This window comes from Euprymna scolopes, chromosome 19, assembly GCF_053919585.1.
Source record: "Euprymna scolopes isolate OS-2025 chromosome 19, ASM5391958v1, whole genome shotgun sequence".
NCBI lineage: Eukaryota > Metazoa > Mollusca > Cephalopoda > Sepiida > Sepiolidae > Euprymna > Euprymna scolopes.
The window spans coordinates 87,979,756-88,002,120 of record NC_136500.1 but is presented as its reverse complement, the minus strand read 5'-3'; the positions used below and the strand labels follow the sequence as shown (position 1 = coordinate 88,002,120).

Below are 22,365 nucleotides of genomic sequence, written 5' to 3'. Positions count from 1 at the left end.
CAAGTAAATTATTGTTACAGTTGTAGCAAGATTAAGTGTAAGATAAATAATAAAGTTAACAAAGTGAGTTAACATGGTGAGGGGGTAAGTGGTGACATCATGAACAGGAAGTCTATATATCTATAAAAGTGAACGTGTCTGTGTGTCTGTGTACATTTTCCTACGAAATAACTCTGTCAATTTTCAATCTACAGACTCAAAATTTGATATACAGGGTAGTGAGATTTGGGAAAATCTTTGTGATTAGTTTTCGGCCAGAAATTTGGCTGTTAAGGGGTCAAAGTTCAACGATTTGACCTTTGAGAACTCTACCAAACTCCTCCGACAATTTGGGGTCTAAACACTTGAAATTTTAGATATAGGTTCCTTGGACATGGATCTAACTTAATAACTGGATTTGAGCCCAAAACAATAAATGTTAAGGGTCATAATAGGGGTCAAAGTTAACAAAATTGACCGCTTTTTTTTCTCAACATACACCTCCAAACACCTGGGCAACGCCGGGTTGAAATGCTAGTAATGTAATAAAGGAAGTATGTGTCGAAAAGACAAAAGTAATCTTGGCTTTTGTCCGCAGAATGAAGTAAACATACTTAAAAGATCTTCTTCCCTTTCCCTCTACAGGGACGAGTGGAAACGAAGTACAATATTCTACACGAGTGGAAAAGAAGTACAATATTCTATACTGTGTAATGCTAGTATTATTTGATGAAACTATACTAAAATAGGGGTTCATGAGCAGAATAATCGATACTGATTTTTATGAAGAAAGAGAGAAACAGAAAAATCTTTACATCCAACTACTACTACGAGAATAATGAGACACAACTCTACATTCGCTGTTACTGCATATTGCATTCTACTGTCACATGGCAAGCTGCATACAATTGCATACTATTTGAATATTTATCCGCTATTACCCAATGCTCTTCTTGGAGGAGTTGTAATCCTCTTAAAGAAGCAAAGAACTATGTACCCCCAATAGTTTTATAATTCGTTACTTCAGCCTACAAAAGGATTTTTCTCTTTCGGCATTTCATCCCATTTCTTCTGAAATTTGCATTAGTTATTTGACGCTCTTTGGTTCACAGAATCTTCTGTTCAAATAATCAAAAAAATGTGAATAATCAACTCACGAATAACACCAAACTTGGAAGAGCCACAAGAGTAAACAACATGTTAGGCTATTTGGATTTTTCAAACTATTGTTCTCATCTTGGATGTCATTTTCACAACGTTTCCGTTGATGTTACCTCCGATATTCTTCAGGCATATTTTGTAGAACTCAGGAATCTACTTGGGAGTCTTTATGTCGAACTCGGGAATCTTTCTGTCGAACTCGGGGATCTGCACACAATTTTGTATGGAATCCTTTGTTTAATCCAGATTCTCGAGTTCGGCAGAAAGATTCCTGAGTTCAACAGAAAGATTCTCGACAAGATACATCCAAAGAAGGCCGTTGGTTACATTGACTGAAACGTTGTGAAAATCACACTCAAAATGAGAACAAAAATACGAATAATCAATTCTCATCTCAAAAATTCAGAAACAAATATAACATATCCGACGTTTTAATCTCCTATTATATAAATGAAAAATAATGGTTGACTTGTCCAGAGAATAATTTTGGAGAATTCTGATAAAAACAAGGGCTGTCGTTTTAATCTCCTATTTAAAAAAATGGCTGAAGGTTTACTTTCCTATTAAAAAACAAAAAAAATAAATAATAAATAATAATAATGGCTGACGTTGCCCAGAGAATAATTTTGGAGACTTCTAATTGGCTAATTTAAAATTTAAATGCAAAAAAAGAAAAGTGTTATTATTCTTTATATACCCACCTCACACCCCAAAAAGCTGTAATTATCGCACGCGTTCTTTTGTACCAAAGAACTGGTTAATAATTAAGGATGCAGACTATTTTATCGCCAAGTGCAAGTCTTAGCATGATAAAGAATCACATTAAAGTTGTAGAACGTATCGTTAGCAAAAAAAAAAAAAAAAAAAAGAAAAGAAATATCTTCAATTGCCTAAAATCTCTTCAAATAATAATGTATTATTTAAAATATTTTGTGCGAGCAATCATGAGGACACTTGAACTGAATGCTAAGGAAAGCATAAGTCCATAATCATAATTATTATGATAGTGAACTGATCATTTCCTTTGGCCATTGAGATGCATCCAACCAGTATATGTGTCCTGAAGCCGGAAACATAACTTCACTGAGCTTGTTATTGGAAAAGATTTGGATATTATAATGGATATATACCTTTTTATATATATATATATATATATATATATATATATATATATATATATATATATATATATATATATATATATATATATATACTAGCAGGCTACCCAGTGTTGCCCAGAGAATCGTTCATTTTTCCCCACATACATGACGTCATCACTTAGGTGTCATGTATACCGTCATGTTTTTCGTCAGATTCTATGACGTCATGTAGGTCGACATAGCATATCTATATGTATTTATTTATACACAGTGATATGACATTATCCATGACGTCATTGTGAATAAAAGAGAGACAGGAATACATATATATATATATATATATATATATATATATATATATATATATATATATATATGATGAGAATAATGGAAATAGTATTTCCGATGAAATAGAGAATTAAAAAGGAACAAACCGAGTTATGTGTTCATCAACGTTTTGTTTTTATTTCGAGGAAGTCTCGAAATAAAGACGAAACGTTGATGAACACATAACTCGGTTTGTTCCTCTCTCTCTCTCTCTCTCTCTCTCTATATATATATATATATATATATATATATATATATATATATATATATATATACATACACACACGTAGATGTCGTAATTAGCTAAAGAAAAAAAGGTAGCTATGTATTGTTTTACTGATCATAGCTTTAGAAGGGGGGGGCGAACATAGTAGACGCCCATTCTTTATTTAATTGTATTTGTTGAGTTGGTTATGAGAGGTGAAATGATTAATCGCAGCATAGATTTGTTTTTGTATGATTTTAGCTAAGGTAGCGTTTGTAAAGTCAAAACGATGCTCATATTCCATAGAAGAAGAAGAAGAAGAAGAAGAAGAAGAAGAAGAAGAAGAAGAAGAAGAAGAAGAAGAAGAAGATGTCTACAAGGACACAGGAAAAAGAAATTGCCGCCACCTCACCAATGTCAATGAAGTGGAATCCCTGTGAAGGTTGAAGAATATCATCCAGCTTTGGGACGATACGGTTCATTTTTATGTACTTACTCTAAATTCTTGTCAGAAGTAAATCCAAAACCTAGAGCAAAATATTGGAGTTATTTGTTGTTCTTTTAAATTGTTTTCATTATTCCAGCAGTAAAGAAAGGAAAGAAGAAAAGATCAACATTCTTGTGATTGCCACGTCACCATCTACTTCAGAGAGACGATCGGGCTTTTTCTGTCAACAGTGTAAAACCGGACGGTTGTTCACAATGAAAGCTGTACAGCACCCCACATTATGTTAGAAGCGGTTCCTATTTCTGTCCTCCCCACGAGGGCAGAGGTAGATCCAGTCATGAAGGATTTTTCCTCCACTAACCGAGGACAGAAAAGATGAAATGTAGCATCAGAACAGATACTACACTGTAATCTTGTCCCGAAATTGAGTAAATGTATCTAATTTAACTTCAGTCTAAACATTTGTATACAAGACCATGTAAGTTGGTCTGTCATGCTTTAATTTCAAATAGCACTTTTGTTGGTATTTCATGTCAAAATAATAGTTTCGTTGGTCTCTAATACTTAATTTGAAATAACTTAAGTTTTTAAAAGCATTTTTCTTGGCGTATCATGCTTATGTTTGAAATAAGATTTTCTCTGATCCGTAATGCTTAGGTTTAAAATAGCATTTTATTTTTCTGTAATGCTTAAGTTGTAAATAAAATGTCTATCAGTTTGTCATGATCAAGTTTATTTTTGCATATCGTTGATGCTTAATTTTTCAAAGCATTTTTATTGGTCTGTCAAGTTTAAGTTTTAAATAGCATGTCTTTGTTGAGTAAAGCTGAATTTTTCATTAGTATGTCACCTTTATGTTTGAAAAAATATTTTTGTTGATCTAAAAACACATTTTAATTGACCCCCCCTCTCTCTCTCTCTCTCTCTCTCTCTCTCTCTCTCTCTCTATATATATATATATATATATATATATATATATATATATATATATATATATATATATATATAATATAAAAAAATATCAAAAATGTAATTGTCTAGCTTAGATGCTTGAAAGTACCATAAGGTTGAAATAAATTATTGCATCAACAATTATGTAATTTCCGTGTTATATTTTTATGTTATTGCTCTGTTTACCACATTGAGCTCTCATACCCGGATTTCCTCCTGGAATTATTCCATTATAACACTATATATATATATATATATATATATATATATATATATATATATATATATATATATATATATATATTAGCAGGCTGCTCAGTGTTGCCCAGAGAATCTTTCACAAATCTTCAGAAATCTTCAGAAATCATTTTTGTTGCTTTGTTAGGTTGAAATAGCATTTTCGTCGGTTATTCTTAAGTTTTAGTGGACCTTAAGTTAACTTTCCGCAGCCGTAACTCTTGCTTCTTTATTTTGTCCATTAGTCCTCACATTACATGATGTTTGTGACAATGGGGAAAGAATTGCTGTCTTTTGGATTGGAATCTATCCATATAACATTTATCGTTGGCTAGTTTTTAACTTTGAAGTGGTATTTTTTTTAGCTGTTTATTAATTTTTTAAAACTTTTTTAGCTTTTTACTTTTTTTTAGCTTTTTATTTATTTATTTTATTTTTTATAGCTTTTTACTTTTTTTAGCTTTTTATTTATTCTTTAAACTTTTTAAGCTTTTTACTTTTTTTAGCTTTTTATTTATTTTTTAAACTTTTTTTTAGCTTTTTACTTTTTTTTTTAGCTTTTTATTTATTTTTTAAAACTTGTTTTAGCTTTTTACTTTTTTTTTTTTAGCTTTTTAGCTTCATGTCTTGTGTACATTTCTGTACATAATTTTATTTTAAAGAATTTTTGTTGTTTGGTCACGTTTAAGTTTGAACAAAAGCATTTTCGTTGGTCTGTAATGCTTAACTTTGAAATAACATTTTCGTTGGTCTATCAGGCTAAAATATTAAATGATATTTCGTTGGTCTGTCAGGCTTAAATTTTAAATAATATTTTCGTTGGTCTGTCATACTTTAATTTTAAATAATATTTTCGTTGGTTTGTCATGCGGAATAATAAGAATCGCTGTTCACACTTTCATCTTTGCCACCTATTCCCTAATACTCACGCAGATCATGTGATTGATTGTATTACCCTGGTTGAGAAGATTCCATTATATAGAGGTCAGCATTACCATTTAAATGTGTGTCCAATGCAAACACTTGTTTCACTAGAATTAAAGATCAAAGTTGAAGCTAAGGTCACTTTGCAGATTGAGATGAATAATTTAGATGCTTTTTAAAAACGCTTCGCTTTGATATTCCTCTCATTTCCAGCTGATTAATTCATAACACTTCAACAAGTTTCGTCCGCGCATAAACTTGTCGACGATGCGCACACACTTGTCTATGGGAGGCTTGGTCTGTCGGTCAGGCTGAAAACGGTTTGATCCTGAATGCGGAATAATATAAACTGCTAGATGTTAAAATAAAAATCATAATAAAATTGTAATATTGTAGATTAATACCCTTCAATAAAACACTTCTCACACAAAAAAAATTGGATTCTACATTTTTAGGTGATTACATTTGAACAACCTAGAAAAATTGGGCGAAAGAAGATAAAGAACCCCCCCCCACCTTCATACAATCACACACACACACACACACACACACACACACACACACACACACACACACACACACACACAAATCATCCAATTAATTTAGAATGAGGGATCTGTTTCCCATATAAATTTGAATTAAAGTGATCCTCCATTTTAGTGTCACTCTCGCAGTTAACCAACTTTTTTGCTATGCAAAATCCTGTGCATTTTTTTCGGTGGTGGTGGTCGTGGGGTCTAAAGTTTTAGGTAATTACATATAGTTTTATGACCTGACCACTCAAAGTTAGTTTCAGTGGTAAAAAATTTGCTTAATTGTCCTAAAAAGCTACAATAGTTCGTAAATAGCAGATCATCATTTTATGTTAAATTTATATACACAACTCTGAATTCTAAAGTAATCGTTTTTTTTCTTTCTTTCCATCAAGTTTTTCAAGATGTTTACTCATAATCGTCTAAAAAGTACAATGTCATCATTTTTTGGTGGGGGGGGGGATTCCGTGGAGGGTGTTTATCTACAAATATACCAAAACTAACTTTTTACTAATGAGTCCCTGCTTATCAAGGTTCTAAGCCATTCAAGGACAACAAGGAGATAGATGGATTGTCATTTGAATGATGAAGAGAGGTTTAAAAATATTAAATAAACTTAAAAAAATTAAATAACTTAAAAAAATTAAATAAACTTAAAAAAATTAAATAAACAAGGATTGATTATTCATGGAAATGATAACAAGTATTAACGACATTGATTCAAAGACGACCATGCTGTAGTCTACAGGGAAAGAATTCCTGTAATAATGTGTTCCGCAGACGAAAAGCATGTTGGTTGTTGTCTTGGAAAAGAAAGGAGAAAAGTTACTGACTCCGTAGATATTTTCGTATTCTTAGAATTGGTATCTGTTTTATGACTGCAGTTTTGCTTGTGTGAAAAAAATTGGCTGACAAAGAGGAGGCAACTTCAATAAAGACCGACAGGAGATTATCTCCCTTTCCTTTGCCGAAATTTTAAGGATGTGCGATTTTTTGTTTTTCATACAATTAGAGGCTTTCAAATGCTAATAATTTCTTAGCTTGGTCTACTTAGTAATTTTTCTTTTTTTAGCATACGTGCTGATTTTTTGAACCGTCTGATTCTCCATCTTGCATCCCTGTCAATTATTTTGACCTCATTCCACAAATCGAACCCTTTCCATGGATAGAGCAGAAAAAGGCTAATAACGAATCTTCTGTGGAAAAGAGGCTGTAGACCACAAAAGAGATTTTAATTCACTAGATTGTGAAGTCGATTTTGTACTCAGTCATGGTGAGAAAGAGTGCCCTGAACATCACATTCCCAGATGTGACAAAAGTACTCCATTTTAGGACGCATCTTATGTGACATCCTTGTATTTGTTTTACAAATACTTCGATGGAATGGTCTTAAAAGAATTTGCTGCTTTGGTGGTCCCTCAGACCAACTTCATTGATGCTGGAAGGCTTTCTACTCTATTAGCTTTTTTTCCTGAAACTGCTAGTCTTTGCAGTTTTCTCTCTGTTCTTCGTTTCTCTGACTGTACCAACATGCATAAATTTAAATGTAATGTGAACAAACATTTTCTACCAAACTTCCCATTCAGGATGCCCCTATGAATACGATTCCTGATTCACAATAATCCTATACATCTCAGTGGCAATGTGCATATATATATATATATATATATATATATATATATATATATATATATATATATATATATATATATATGAGCAAACAGTTAATAAAACATGTTAAAAACACTTTGAAATGAGTTAAAAACATATTTAATCTGAAAAGGAAACACTAGATAAGTGGACAGTCCTTAATCCGCGGAGTTTCAAAGAAATACTTTCCTTCTCATCAGAGGGTAGGAATTAGCAAAATGCGGGATCGGATTTTGCATGCAAAAGTATTTGATGAAACAACAAGTAAGTCAAAGATCTTACTTGATAACAAAAAGTGATGCGGAGGGAATACGGTGAAGAAAAAGGTGATTACACGTGAATCGATAGTCTGGTGGAAGATAAATAATCCAGTGACGGTAAAATCCAAATATATAACTTCAAGAAAGTTAATTGAATTTCCATTTGCACAAGTAAAATCCAAGGAAATCCCGTAATTGGAAGATGGTCCAAAATAATCCAAAGGCAGAAATCCATGGAATAATTCACAAAAATGTTTACAAAGGAAAAAAGGAAAAAATTCCAATAGTATTAATAAAAGAAAAATAAGATATGCTTTTCACTCTACTGCCGAGACATAAATATAAATAAGAAAGATCAGGGAAGAAAAAGAGGAGAAAAAAAATTAAATGGTGATAGAGTTAAATATAAAATAGCGAAACAAATGTCAAAATGACCCAGACAGGAAATGTTAAAGGCGCGAAAAAAATATATAGGGCAAAATAATATAGGTCAACTGAAATGTACAGATCATCACTTAAAAAAATGTCAGCAAGAGTTGTTAGAAGACACTAAATGGAAAATAAATAAATAAATAAATAAATAGAAAATAAATAATAAATAAACGATGAATAAATAAATAAAAAATAAAATAAGGGGAGAGGATGGCCGGTATCTGCAAATTCAGGAAAAAGCAAGAAAAATGTAAGTAAATGCATATAGTAAACTATAAGTAAATATACATACAAGATATGAAAGTGTGGGTAGATTGATATATTAGATAGATAGGAAAGTTTAAAGAATAAAGCAGAAAATGCAGATAAAAAATCGGCCATACAAAGAAGAAATAAAGAATTAAAATAAAGGATTATTAAATTATAAAGTATTAAGAAGTATGTAGAAAAAACGATATATATATATATATAATATAAATAAGCGGTTTGAGCACTATATATATATAAGGGTAAAAATAAAAAATCCAACACAAACTTATTATAATTTTATATTTATAATCTCATTATAATTTTATTATTATAATCTCATTATAATTTATTTTGACCCAGAACGGACCTCTTCATACAAAATGAACTTGTCAGGTCTATAGCTGACATAAAAGTGATTAACTTGCCACTGTGGTATGTATGGTTCAGGGAGGATAAGATATACCGCGGCATCAAAAACATCAATTTCATTAACCCTTATCCTCAAGTGACTTTTAGCCTTGATAAGGTGTGGCTTATTATTAAAACAAAATCTTTATATCACTTGTTACAAACAAAGTAAAACATTTGTTTTCTTCACGATTCTTACCCTCTGATTGTTTTCCAGGAGACACAGACACCATTTTCCATAAGTCTCTCAGATATTTTCTCACATTCGAAATCATTGTCATCTATTGGAATCTAAAAAAAGATTTTTTTTAGTAAAAATTTAAACATATATAATAAGAATAGGTGGGTAAAAATAAGGTTAAATAAACGGTATTATTTGACATGAAGCTAGATTAAGGAAAAAAGTGGAAAATTCTCATTAGAAGTGAAAAGCTTAGAATTAGGGCTACGTGTAACGAAATCACGAGTTAAATGTAACAAATAAGCTGATCAAATCTCATTTTTTTTTTTTATCTTGAGATGTTTTGATACTATAATCCATGCAGTGCATTTGATGGACAGCATTGGCCTTTGCAGACAATCATTTGATGAAGTTGCAACCTCTCACATTTTAAATGACTGGTACTTCTGCAGTTTACAGACCGTTCTATTTTTGTAAAAAGAGGATTTTCAATTTTAATTCAATTTTTACAGTATCGTATGCTTACTAAATTGTTAGGCGAAAGTACAGAACAGTTAACAAAGACCCCTCCCTCCCAATGTTAAGAATGGATTTCTAAACAATAATGTTATTATTTCAACACAGTCCGTAAACTGCAGAAGTACCGGCCGATTAATTGAAATGCCTGTCGAGACACTTTCGTGATCGTCTTATCAGTAAAAGATGTGATCCTGAATGGGTTCCACACTCTCCGGTCTTTAACCACAAAGTTTATTGTTGTTTTATTTATTTATTTTTTTTTTTATCTATGTGGGTATCTTAAAGTATTAAAACAATTCCAAGACTATTCCTGAACTGGAAGAGGTCATTACAGTCGAAATTGTGGCAGTTTGAAGAAAGGTGTGAAGGTCAGAGTTATATCCAGTCACTCGAGTAATCAAAAGCAACATACTAAATCTCTTCGGACATATCAAAAGTTTTTAAACTGGATTATCTAAAATATGCCTAGAAGGAATGATAGAGGAAGAACAAAAGTGAGGAAGGTTAGGCAAACGCTGGCGTGACAACGTCTACATGTAGCCACAGATAGTTTAAATCAACTTAAGTATTTATCATTACATAAAAGGAACTTTGTGTGTGTGTGTGTGTGTGTGTGTGTGTGTGTGTGTGTGTATGCGTGTGTGTGTGCGTGTGTTTGAGCTTGTTCCCTATTGACTCGAAAACAATCAAACCAATTTTTATGAAATTTCACACAAAGATACCTATGTGCCTGGCAGTGCTCTTAAATACGCTTTGTATCAGAATGTCTCCGATAAGTATCGATAGCCGATAATCAAAATAATCCAATGAAAGAAGGAACAGGCGATTTCGATCAAAGTTAACACCTTACACAGCCTAGCATTACAAATCCATTTGAGAAGTTTTATTACCACACAAGCCGAGAGGCTCGACATATAAAATCGAGAGTACGTTCTTTGATATGACAGGGGTGCGTTCGAAATAAATGTTTTTGTTTAAAGCACAATTGAAGCATGATACTTGACTTTTGCATTTTAAACTTTACTTCAAGCCATTATATATATAAAAAAATAGTTTTATAAAATCAACAGTAGGTTCTCTTGACTGCAATGTAAACTGCAATGTATTGTGGACTAAGTCACTGCAGGGAGGCATGTGAAGTTTCCCCTCAGTGCACCGTGATGGGTCCCCAACTAGAGCAGATAATCAATCGATTTCATTGAACAATCGGAGATTTCATCGATTTCGATGACAATAAAAAATATGGAAGTGTGAAACATTCGTTGATCATCATTCAATTCCGAGCAACGTCGGGTCTCCCTGCTAGTGGAACAATAAAACTCCGATTAAATGGAAAGTACTTTTTTATGTTAATGTGCGACCTGATCTATCCAAAGATGGTGAAACATGATAAATCCAGGAGAACTTGCAACGGAGAGATGCATATTTGGAGTAGATTGTTGAAATGTTACTTTACGTAAATCATTTCATATTCACATTCGCTTAAACTGGCAAAAGGCCATTTAATAAACACCTTGAAAGCATTGTTAACCCCCAATTAACTTGCAATTTTTACTAATTTTCAACACTGCTATTATTAAGAAAGAGATGACTACAAAAAGAAGAAAGAGAGAAAGAAGCAGAAAGACCTTATTAGACAACACATTATTTCGATTCCACGGACTTCTGTTTTATCCTTAGTGTTATTTTCACAACGTTTCCATCGATATAACCTTTCACCATCATCGGATGTATCTTGTCAAACTCGAGAATTTTTCTGTTAAACTTGAGAATCTACACAGAATTTTGATGGAACCCTTAGTATGCTCTTGTTCTGTCAGCAATGACTGGATAAAATTTGTAAGTAATTAGTAATTATATTTTGAGTGTTGCCTACACTGAGGATTGAACCTTCAACCTCCAGAAGAGTTTAACTTTACAACTGAATTTTACCAAGTACTTTATCCACTACGCCATGGGTTCTGTCTCATCTAAAAAAATTCAGAAGTATAATATTGGAACGTATAACAGAAATATTACTTTATCTAAATCATAACATATTCACCCTTGCCTAAACTGGCACATCTAATAAACATCTCTCCTTACCTTTGCTGATTTGGCCACGCCTTTCCTCGATACCCAGGTGACTTCATCCGTGAAGTCATCAATCCAACTCCACCACCAGGCTGGAAGAAACGTTGCGGTGATCAACTCATAACCTGGCTCAGGACAGTGAAGCAAGATGCTGAAATGATTCTGAGCCCCCCACCTTTACAGGGTCTCTCGTTAGAACTGCGAATGGCTCACACTTATAACGGAAACAGCATTGAATCACTGTGCCTGGTTAGCCAGTGTTCTGGACTTGGTGAACTTTTTGGAAAGAGCTGGCCCAACCGACCCATGATTATGGCCATGAATTGATTTTATTTTCTAATTTTTACTAATGTTCAAAACCACTGTTATTAAGAAAGAGATGACTGCAACTAGAAGTAAGAGAGAAAGAAACAGAGAGACCTCATTATTCACCGAGGAACAACTTGCAGTGCAACTTTGGAATATACAATTGGAGTTTTACTTTATCTAGATCATCCTATATTCATAATTCCCTAAACTGGCACAAGGTCATCTAATAAACCACAGATATTGATCGAAACATGTAGCAATAAGGTTTTACACTTTGTCTTTACTATTTTTCCTGTTTTTTTTTTTTTAGATTTTAGATGTAAGGTTAGGGTTAGTGTTAGAGTTAGATAATTTCTTCTCCTTTTCTTTTTTATTCCTTGTTTATATTCCTATGAAACCGAACTAGTCCTGGCTCGCATCACGTACTTGGCTTTCTCATATCACCTGTTGCATACGATAACAAAAGCGTTTATATAATTTTTTTTCTTACATGCAGTTTAGCACGTCAATTAGTATTGATTAGCAACGACTTGGGTGGTCAGAACTCGTTAACGCGCAATTACCGGTCAATATTTATTCAAGCAATTAATAATCGATAAGATCTTTTATGAAATATATCACAACATCAGTTGGATGGAGATACAGCTGATGCTGAGCCTTAGATATAGATTTCGAGCACGTGTTCGCGTGGGTGTAGGGTTTTGAGGGACAATGAGTGCAAAAAGGTTAAGAATCAATTTCATTTTCTATCAAATCATTTGCCATTTGATTTGTTTTGTTTTCTGGCATATCGACCATCTAGGTTATCTATAATATAAATCTCACCTGTCTGTTTAAATGTATGTATGTATGTATGTATGTATGTATGTATGTATGTATGCCTAATACTTTCGACAGAGGCGACGGATTTTCACGGGATTAATATCGTTTTGAAGCTCGACTCTTCGGACGACGAATACCAAAAAATTGGCTAAAAACTTTAATTCCTTCACCCTCAACTGGGCACTTTTCTACAGGGCGGGGTCGCTTTTTTCGCCGGTATTTTCGAAAGTCATCCCCTCTTTTCGATTGACTAGCTTTAATTAAAATCTACGTCACTTCCGGATCGGCGATGGACGCAACAGCAAAGACGTCATGCTTTTTTACGTCCTTTTCCTCCTTTGGGGTATGGATTCGAGTCTACCTATTACCACTTTTTCTTTTTTTTAAACACCCGGGCAAGGCCAGGCACCCAGGCTAGTCTATAATATAAATCTCACCTGTCTGTTTAAATGTATATATGTATGTATGTATGTTTGTATGTATGCTTAAAATTTTCGATAGAGGCGACGGATTTTCACGGAATCAGTATCGTTTTGAAGCTCGACTCTTCGGACGACGAATTTCAAAAGATTGGCTTAAAACATTAATTCCTTCATCCTCAACTGGGCACTTTTCTACAGGGAGGGGGTCGCCTTTTTTGCCGATATTTTCGAAAGTCATCCCCTTTTCGATTGACTAGACTTAATTTAAACCTTCGCCACTTCCGGTTTAGCGATGGGTGCAATAGCAAAGACGTCACGTTTTTTTTTTTTTTTTTTTTTCATGTTCTTTTCCTCCTTCGCGGCACGGGTTCGAGTCTGCCTGCCTACAACCACTTTTTTTTTCTTTTTTTTTTTTTTTTTTTGCTCAACATACACCTCCAAACACCCGGGCAATACCGGGCACCCAGGCTAGACTATTTTATAAAGTAAATTGCTATTTTGTTTTCAATTTTCTTATTATTTTGCTGTTTTCTTCTTTTTTTTTTTTTTGCTAGGGATGGAGTATCCTGCCGGATGGCAAACATTCACCAGCTATTTCAAAGACCCCAATCGATAAATCTTATTAGGATTCTAACCATCTCTTTAAGTTCAATTGTTTGGATCCCTCTTGCTCTTGGTTCACCGGATATATTTGGCAGGCAGGTTTTGGGATTCAATTTCATTTGTCCGGTAGCTCCCATAGTTACTGGAATGATGATCTTCCTAAGATTTCAATTTCTTTTCATGTCATACATAAGACCTTGGTGATTTCGTTATCTCCTCCTTCTGATCTCTGTTTAAGCCAGCATCATTAGGAACACTGACTTCAATTAGGGCTGTTACTCTCTTCTTCTTGCCCCATATCACTATGTCTAGTCAAACAGCCCCGTTTGCTTAAGTAAGTTGCTGTAAGAATTGCGTAGTCATAATGTGTTTTTTTTTTCTGGTATATGTTTCCAGAACTTTCTGCTATAATTCAATTTTTTTACAGATGGATCAATGAAGATATTTACACACTCCATTGTGTGGCATTGTATAGTCGCCCCCCCCCAGCAAAACCTTGCAATTGGATATCAGGTGGTTCACACTTTACACTTCTGTGTGGCAGAAGCTACTTGTGCTTGTGTCTGCGTGTACAGCTAAAAGTAAAAAACTACACAAGACACAGTCACAAAGCTGTTATATTCTTTTTCATCATTTGCATCATTTGCACATTTTTTACATTGATTTTTTTTTTTTTTTTTTTTTGCAGTTACCAGAAACAGAATATCCAGGGGAATAAAGGGTTGACATTTATAGTGATTTTTCAATGTTATTATGTAGTAATCTATTAACTTTTTCTTTTCTTTTTTTAGTTACCAGAAAAAGTGAGAGACAGGATGAAAGAGATATGGAGTGATCTAGAGAAGTGAACGTAGAAAATTGAAAAGGGGAGAATAGATAGGCAGGAGTAATCAGAAGAAGCAGGTAAAGGGAGAAAATATTTAAAGGAAGATGTTATGCACACTTTTTAACTATTATTTTGTTGCCCCTACTTCTGAGCTATGCTGGATAACCATGCAGGTTTTGTTTGAGTTGTTTTACGGCATATTAACAATATTAATGCTGAACAAAGTTGTAAAATATAAATATATAAGAAGGCTAATTATTTTATATTCCTAGAAAACATTACCTCTAGAATACATTCCCCTCCAAACATTGTTCTCAGAAAACATTACTATTCGAAAACATTACTCATTGGAAACATTACTCTTTGAAATCATTACTTTTTAAATACATTACGCTTTAAAAACATTACTCTTAGGAAACATTACTCTTTGAAAACATAACACTTTTAAAATATTACTCTTTTAAAAAAATACTCTTTGAAAACATTACTTTTAAAACACGTTAATCTTTGAAAAAATTACTCGTAGAAAATATTACTCTTTGAAAACATTACCCTTTAAGTAAATACTCTTTGGAAACATTACTATTTGAAAACGTTACTCTTTGAAAATATTACTCTTCGAAAACAGTACTATTTGAAAACATTAATTTTGTAAACATTACTCTTTGAAAATAAACCTTTTTGAAAAAATTTCTCTTTGAAAATTATTATTCTTTGAAAATATTACCCGTTGCAAACATTACTCTGAAAATATTACTGTTTGAAAACATTACCTTTTGAAAACATTACTCTGTGTAAACATTACTCTTTGAAAACATTACTCGTTGAAAACATTACTGTTTGAAAACTTTGCGCTTTTTGAAAACATTACTCTTTGAAAACATTACTCTTTGAAAACGGTACTCTTTGAAAACATTACCCTTTGAAAACACTACTCTTTGAAAGCGGTACTCTTTGAAAACAGTAGTCTTTGAAAACAGTACCCTTTGAAAACAGTACTCTTTGAAAACAGTACTCTTTGAAAACATTACCCTTTGCAAACAGTACTCTTTGAAAACAGTACTCTTTGAAAACATTACTCTTTGAAAACAGTACTCTTTGAAAACATTATTCTTTGAAAACAGTACTCTTTGAAAACAGTACTCTTTGAAAACAGTACTCTTTGAAAACATTACCCTTTAAAAACATTACCCTTTGAAAACAGTACTCTTTGAAAACATTACCCTTTGAAAACAGTACTCTTTGAAAACAGTACTCTTTGAAAACATTACTCTTTGAAAACAGTACTCTTTGAAAACAGTACTCTTTGAAAACAGTACTCTTTGAGCATATTTTTAGTTAATATTGAAGACAACGAAAGGAAGTCTCATTTTAACATTTAATAAACAACTTGTCGCTTTCGTTAGTAGCGTTAGTAGAAGAGAGAAATAGGTTAGTAAAAGATAGAATGTATTGCCGGCTTGTTGAGGGAGAGAACAGTTCAGTTCACACGTGTTTATAGCTAATAGTCGCCGAGATGCAGGAAGCCGGTTAAAGGAGGGAGAAAGGGCAAAATCTTCAGTATGTTTGCGTGTTGTCGTGGGTGAGTGTGAATTGTATTGACGAGAGCAGTTCTTTAGCATGATAAATAAAGTTCGTGTGGGTACCGCACGTGGAAATAAAAGCGAGTGTGGGGAGAGCCATAGCTAGCTTGTTGTACTCACGTTCTGCCTAGGGCCGAAACTCCAGCGAAGTCTGCTCCCAGCCAGGGTCAAGATCAAAGAGGCTTGAGAGTTTCAGATTTCACTTTTTATATACTCTGTCACGTGACTGAGAGCTGGCTTGTGATTGGACAAGCCAGGGAGAAAAGGGATTTCAAATCTCGAGTCGAGAGAATTAGCTTCTGCCTGTTTGTAGCGAGTGTCGGCTGTTACATATTAAAATTCGAAATCAGTACTCTTTGAAAACTTTACTTTTTGAAAATATTACTCTTTGTAAACATTAATCTTTGCAAACATTACTCTTTGAAAACATTACTGTTTGAGAACATTGCGCTTTTCGAAAACATTACTCTTTGAAAACATTATTCTTTTAAAATATAACTCTTTTGAAAATATTACTCTTCGAAAGCATTACTCTTTGAAAATATTACTCTTTGAAAACATTACTCTTTGAGCATAAATATTACTCTTTGAAAATATTATTCTTCAAAAACATTAGTTTAAAAATATTTCTCTTTGAAAACATTACTTTTCAAAACATTAATTTTTGAAAACATTATTCGTGTCTGAAGACGGCCTCTACCAAAGCCAGGAACTCATTGCAGTAGTACCTGTCAGGAACCCTTCTATAAGTTAAATAGAATCTATCATTTATAGCCTATTCTATGCATCAACTAAACAAATTCATCGACAAACCGATCAACTTATTATAATTGTACTCGCTCAATATAAACAAACCGACCTATCACACTAGCAACAAAATCCCACGCTTTCACTGTGTAGGATGACAGCTGTCTATGCTAATAGCTTCTTTCTCTTCACTTCTTGCCTTTAGAATTCCCTCCTTGCTTCTTGTTTCCCTGGCTGTACCAAAATGCAACAATTTAAATGTAATACGAACAAACATCTTGCTGTTTAACTTTTAACTCAGGGTACCCTTTTAAATCTGACCCTTATCATAGTAGCTCTTTACACTTCAGTGGTAATATGCCTTGTTTGGGACGAACAAAAATAATTAAAAAAAAAATTCACACACTGAACATATTTTTAGCCTGAATAAATATTTGATATAAAGGAGTTGAATCATAACAGGTTTTATTAAAAAAAAAAAAATCAGCATTCAAATAATCTCAAAGGAGTTGATGTGTCATAAAATAAAACAAACAAACCATTAGGTTGCTTACCTGTGATTTCACTGTGGTTAGATAAATTGGAGGGCCAGTCAATTTGTGGGATTTTGACCGGATTCGAACTTTGGTTGATTTTGTCTTTTTAGAAGCTGAAATGATTAAAAAAAAAAAAAAAGAAAAAAAAAAGAATCTTTTTCTGAATTTCATTTGGTCCTGGATATGACCTTAAACTATATCCGATGGTGAGGCCCCAGCTTGCGGGCTTTGGGGAGTGTGGAGCCACCCTTTAATTGCCATTGCTCCCATGTCCACTCTGACCCGGAGTGGTAGTATCTGTTAGGGTCCCAACTATGGGTTCGACTTGAAAAGAAAAATATATTCTATTAAAAATTTTTTCTTCAAAATAACTGGATTCGGTATTAAATAACCCGAAAAAGGGTTGATATGCCGTAAAACAAAACCAACCTGAATTTTATTGCTCTACTACATATGCAAATGGGTGGTTAAAGTTAAGCAACATTAGGCCTGGTTAGTATCAGATGAGTTCTTGAACTAAGTCGGTGCCCATGTGCTCCGTTTTTTTTTGTTTTTTTTTTTTTACAAGGAGGTCACCACTTATCAAGGCCCGGAAGCCACTCAGGGATAAGGGTTATTGCATGTACAGTACGTTGTACGTTAGTGTTGAGATTTCATAAAGTGTCTACTTAAGGGGGCGGTTCATCAGGAATTTGTTTACGTTGGATTTGACGACATCCAAGTTGTAGTCAGGTGGGAAACAGGCAGACGGAACAGAGTTCCACTGACATGCTGTTCTAAGAAAGAAGCTGCGTTCATGGAATCTACGTTTTGATTTAGGCACAGATAGAGAGTGGGGAAAATTTTTGACAGTGGCTTCAGCTAGATGGGTGTTTTTCGTAAAAGATTGGCGAGGGGGGACCAGAGATTGGAGCTCAGACGAGCACTTGCCATGGAAATAACGGTAAAACAAAGACAGGCTCGCAACGTCTCTTCTGTGGGAGAGAGGTTGCAGGGAAGAGAAAAGGGCATCCCCCACTAAGCCACGAAGTCTATTTTGTACTCTGTCAAGGCAGGATAGGCTATTTTTAGCAGCTCCTGCCCAGATATGGCAGCAGTATTCCATCCTTGGACGTACTTGGCTTTTATATAGATAGAGAATTGCATCAGTAGTAAGATATCTTCTGGAGCGGTAGAAGGAACCCAGATCTTTCCAGCGACCTTGACAACAGACTTGATGTACGTGTTCAATTTCATATCAGGAGTAAAGGTTAAGCCCAGAAGCTTGTCAAAACATTGAGCTTTTCCTAGGCAAGAGCCATCCATTACAATTGATGCCAGATGGGGATCAGAGTGTTGATGGTGTAAAGATAGGAGTTTGGTTTTTGATGCATTAAAGGTAACCAGCCATGTCTTCCCCCACTGAACTACACGCTCGAGATCAGAGGAGAGAGAATCAGAGAGAACTTTGTCATTTACAGCCTTTGATGTGTTGCCGTAGATGGTCGTATTATCAGCATAGATGTCAACGAATGATTTAAGTATGTGTTTAGGGAGATCATTGATGTAGATCAGGAAGAGAATTTGGCCCAGGATGGACCCCTGAGGGACTCCAGCATTAATACTGCAGGCCTCTGATTTTTGTCCATTGACCACTACTCTTATGAGCCTATTTGAGAGAAATGATTTAATGATTGAGAAAACATTTCCAGTTATACCGTAGCTGGAAATCTTGTGAAGTAGGCCTTTATGCCATACCTTGTCGAAGGCCTTTGATATGTCAAGTGCAATTGCCCTAGAAAGGTAGCCTTTGTCGAGAGATTTGCTAATCATATGCGATATAACTGTTAGCACATCTGCTGTAGATCTTGCAGAACGGAAACCATATTGCGTGTCACTAAGGAGGTTATTTCTGCTGAGGTGGTTGACTATTTCTCTATTTAGTATGGATTCCAGCAACTTACTCATGACACACAGGAGACTTATAGGTCTGTACTGAGAGGGAGAGGACTTATCACCTGAATTCTTAAATACAGGCCATACTGATGAGGTTTTCCAGGGTGTTGGAAAGCACTTCTCCTTAAGGCAATGCTTAAACAGTTTTGTAAGTATGGGGGCAAGTTCAGGTTGAGGCTTTTTTAACACTATAATTGCGATGCCGTCAGGGCCAGTTGCTTTACTGGAATCAAGGTTCTTGATTAGCTTGGCGACCTCACGCACAGATATTTGTATATTACCTAGCGTGTTTTGTGTTATAGGAGGAAATATGGGGAGTTGATGGCCTTCGTCGCATAGGGTAGAATTAGCTGCAAACTTCTTGGCAAATAGTTTGACCTTGTCTGATGCTGACGAGATGACCTCTGGTCCATTGATAATGGTTGGGATAGAACGCACACTTCTGTTCAGGATCCTATTTGTTATTTGCCAAAACTGGTGGAAACCAAGCCGCTGATCAGCTACTTTGGATTTAACAGACTGGGCATATAGCTCTCTTACATTTTTTATTACTCTTTTACAGTGATTGCTGGCGTTCCTGAAAGCAGCTTTAGTCTCAGTGCATTTATTACGTTGGTAGTTATGGAAAAAGTGATTTCTGTGCACAATGGCAGCAGCACATTCTGGGGAGAACCATGGCTGGCCATTAGGTTTTTGTTGGAATGTTTTAGATGGTATGAATCGGTCTATGCCTACAATTACCCATTCGGTTAGGTCTGATATTATAGAGGACACATCCTTTTTAAACATGGAATGCAGCGGTAGATCAGATATGAATGTATGGAAGCTATCCCAGTCAGCCATGGAGTATCGGTATACAGTACGGTGGAGGGGTATGTCTGGGGACTTATTACATTTTATTTTTATCTTAACTGACACAATGGAGTGGTCAGAGGATCCTAGAGGAGAAAGAACAGTGCATGAACATAGCTCAGGGGAGGTTGAGAGAAAAAGGTCTAGGAGGCTTGCAAACTGACCGGTAGTATCTGGCACTCGGGTGGGCTCGTGAACAATCTGAGTGAGGTCATAGGCAATGGCAAAGTCATGACAGATCCTCCCCTCGTCATCTGTCTTATTTGAGTGGGTCAGCCATTTCACATTATGGACATTGAAGTCACCACAAATGTGAATGTTAGCCAAGGGATGTGCAGACAGGATGTGGTCTATTTTCTCAGATATACTCTTAAAGATAGTAACTCCGCTGTTGTGGGGGCGATAGAGGGCAAATACAAATGCAGTGGTGTAAGCTAGTGCAACCCGGAAGCACATATATGGTAAATTAGGGTCTTCTCTGGAGATATCCCTGCCACATGGGAAGCCATCTTTAATGTAGGCACATATTCCATGCCCATGGCGATCTTGGGGGTCAGATTTAGATGTTAAGTTAGAATATCCGTTAATTATGAATTCATCTAGGGAAGTGATGGTCGGCCCTATTCTAGTTTCGCTTAGAAAGAATATGTCCGGTTTCGTCTCCTGTAATTGGGTTTCAACCTCTGGAAGGTTGGAACGTAGACCCCTAATGTTGGAGAAGGAGACATGGTAATAGGGGTCTACCGTGGAAGATGGGGTTCTAGGTTTATTCGAGTTTTTGTTTTTGAGATGTTTCATGTTGAGGTTTTGGGGTTTGTGGAACAAGTCAGCATACTTGGTTTGAGCAAGAATGAGAGGGAACGACAGAGAGAAAAGGATAGGAATTTTTTTTTTTTTTGTAGCACATGAAAAGGTAAAGCCATAACAATTACCCACTAGTATGGCATCGAGAGGCCCCACCAGAGCTTTTTGCTGTTGTTGTTGCTATTGTTGTTTTGTTGTTACTGTTCTTTTTCTTCTTCTTCTTCTTCTTCTTCTTCTTCTTCTTCTTCTTATTATTATTATTATTATTATTATTGTCAGAACTTAATGGTTAATAAACGAGAGAGTGTCTTATAGAGCTTGTTTTGCTTATATTTTTATTATCCATTTATTTTTCAGATCGATCACAAAAACAAAACAATAAAATAGACTTACTGTTTGAGATAACTGGAGATATTAGAAGTCTTTGGTATTTCGAGAATATAATCTCTTTTTCAGAAAGAAAAGGGCAAAAGCAAGAGTCATTAAAATAAATTTTTTTTATTTAACAGCATTTCTTAATATTTCTTTCTAGGTCACTTTCAGACATGATAGAAGGCTCCTATCGCTATTGGGATTTGTACACAACTAGGCAACTAGTAGATGGTTTGCAAAAACAAAAAAGAAAGAAAAGAAAACCGGTTTTCATCAAATGGAAATGGAATCATGTCGTTTTTTCTAGTGCAGCAATTCTATCGTTCCACCCTTTAATATTTAATATTTGTATTGATCTAGAAAATATATGAAGATATAAAAACAAGCTCTACAAGACCCTCTCTCGTTTGCTCATTTTTGTCCAGACGCTAGATCACTTTAACACTTGGTTCCTTGCATTGCTATAGCCTTCTTAACTCTTCGTCATCTATACAAGCATATATATACAACTTTATATGAAGAAATATGCAGGATGTCATGCTTATCAAAAACGTTAGTCTGTGTGAATCAGTACAATGTAAGAATAAATTATTGGACATTTACCATTACTGTAAAGAGGTAGATTAACCCGTCAGCGGAACATGAAATCCGCCTTTATTTATTGCAGCCACCTGCTGAAAGCAAACAACGATTTAAGAAACAGTTTAAACAATATCATTTAAAAAAAAAAAAAGAACAGTTCCTTCCATTTTTTTGATAAAACTGGGAGGTGACGATGGCTAACAACCTGCGTGTGCCGCGTTCGAACCCAGTTCGTTCCACAGAAACATTTTCACTTTGGTTGCCTTCACATAATTCCGCTGCCAAAAGAACTTTCTTGGAGAGGGATAGGTGCCAGCAAGTGGCCTTACTGCTGC

The 22,365-nt window shown here is 34.6% G+C and overlaps 1 protein-coding gene across 1 annotated transcript in view; it reads right to left on the bottom strand.

Annotated features, from left to right (window-relative positions):
* Positions 1-22,365, bottom strand: part of LOC145240168 (uncharacterized) — a 98,194-nt gene that overhangs the window by 17,622 nt on the left and 58,207 nt on the right. Inside the window, exons 5-6 of the mRNA XM_080103757.1 lie at positions 17,504-17,598; positions 9,064-9,155 (exon numbers count right to left, since the gene is read on the bottom strand). Coding sequence (XP_079959883.1) covers positions 9,064-9,155; positions 17,504-17,598 — 187 coding nt within the window. The remainder of the gene's footprint in view (positions 1-9,063; positions 9,156-17,503; positions 17,599-22,365) is intronic.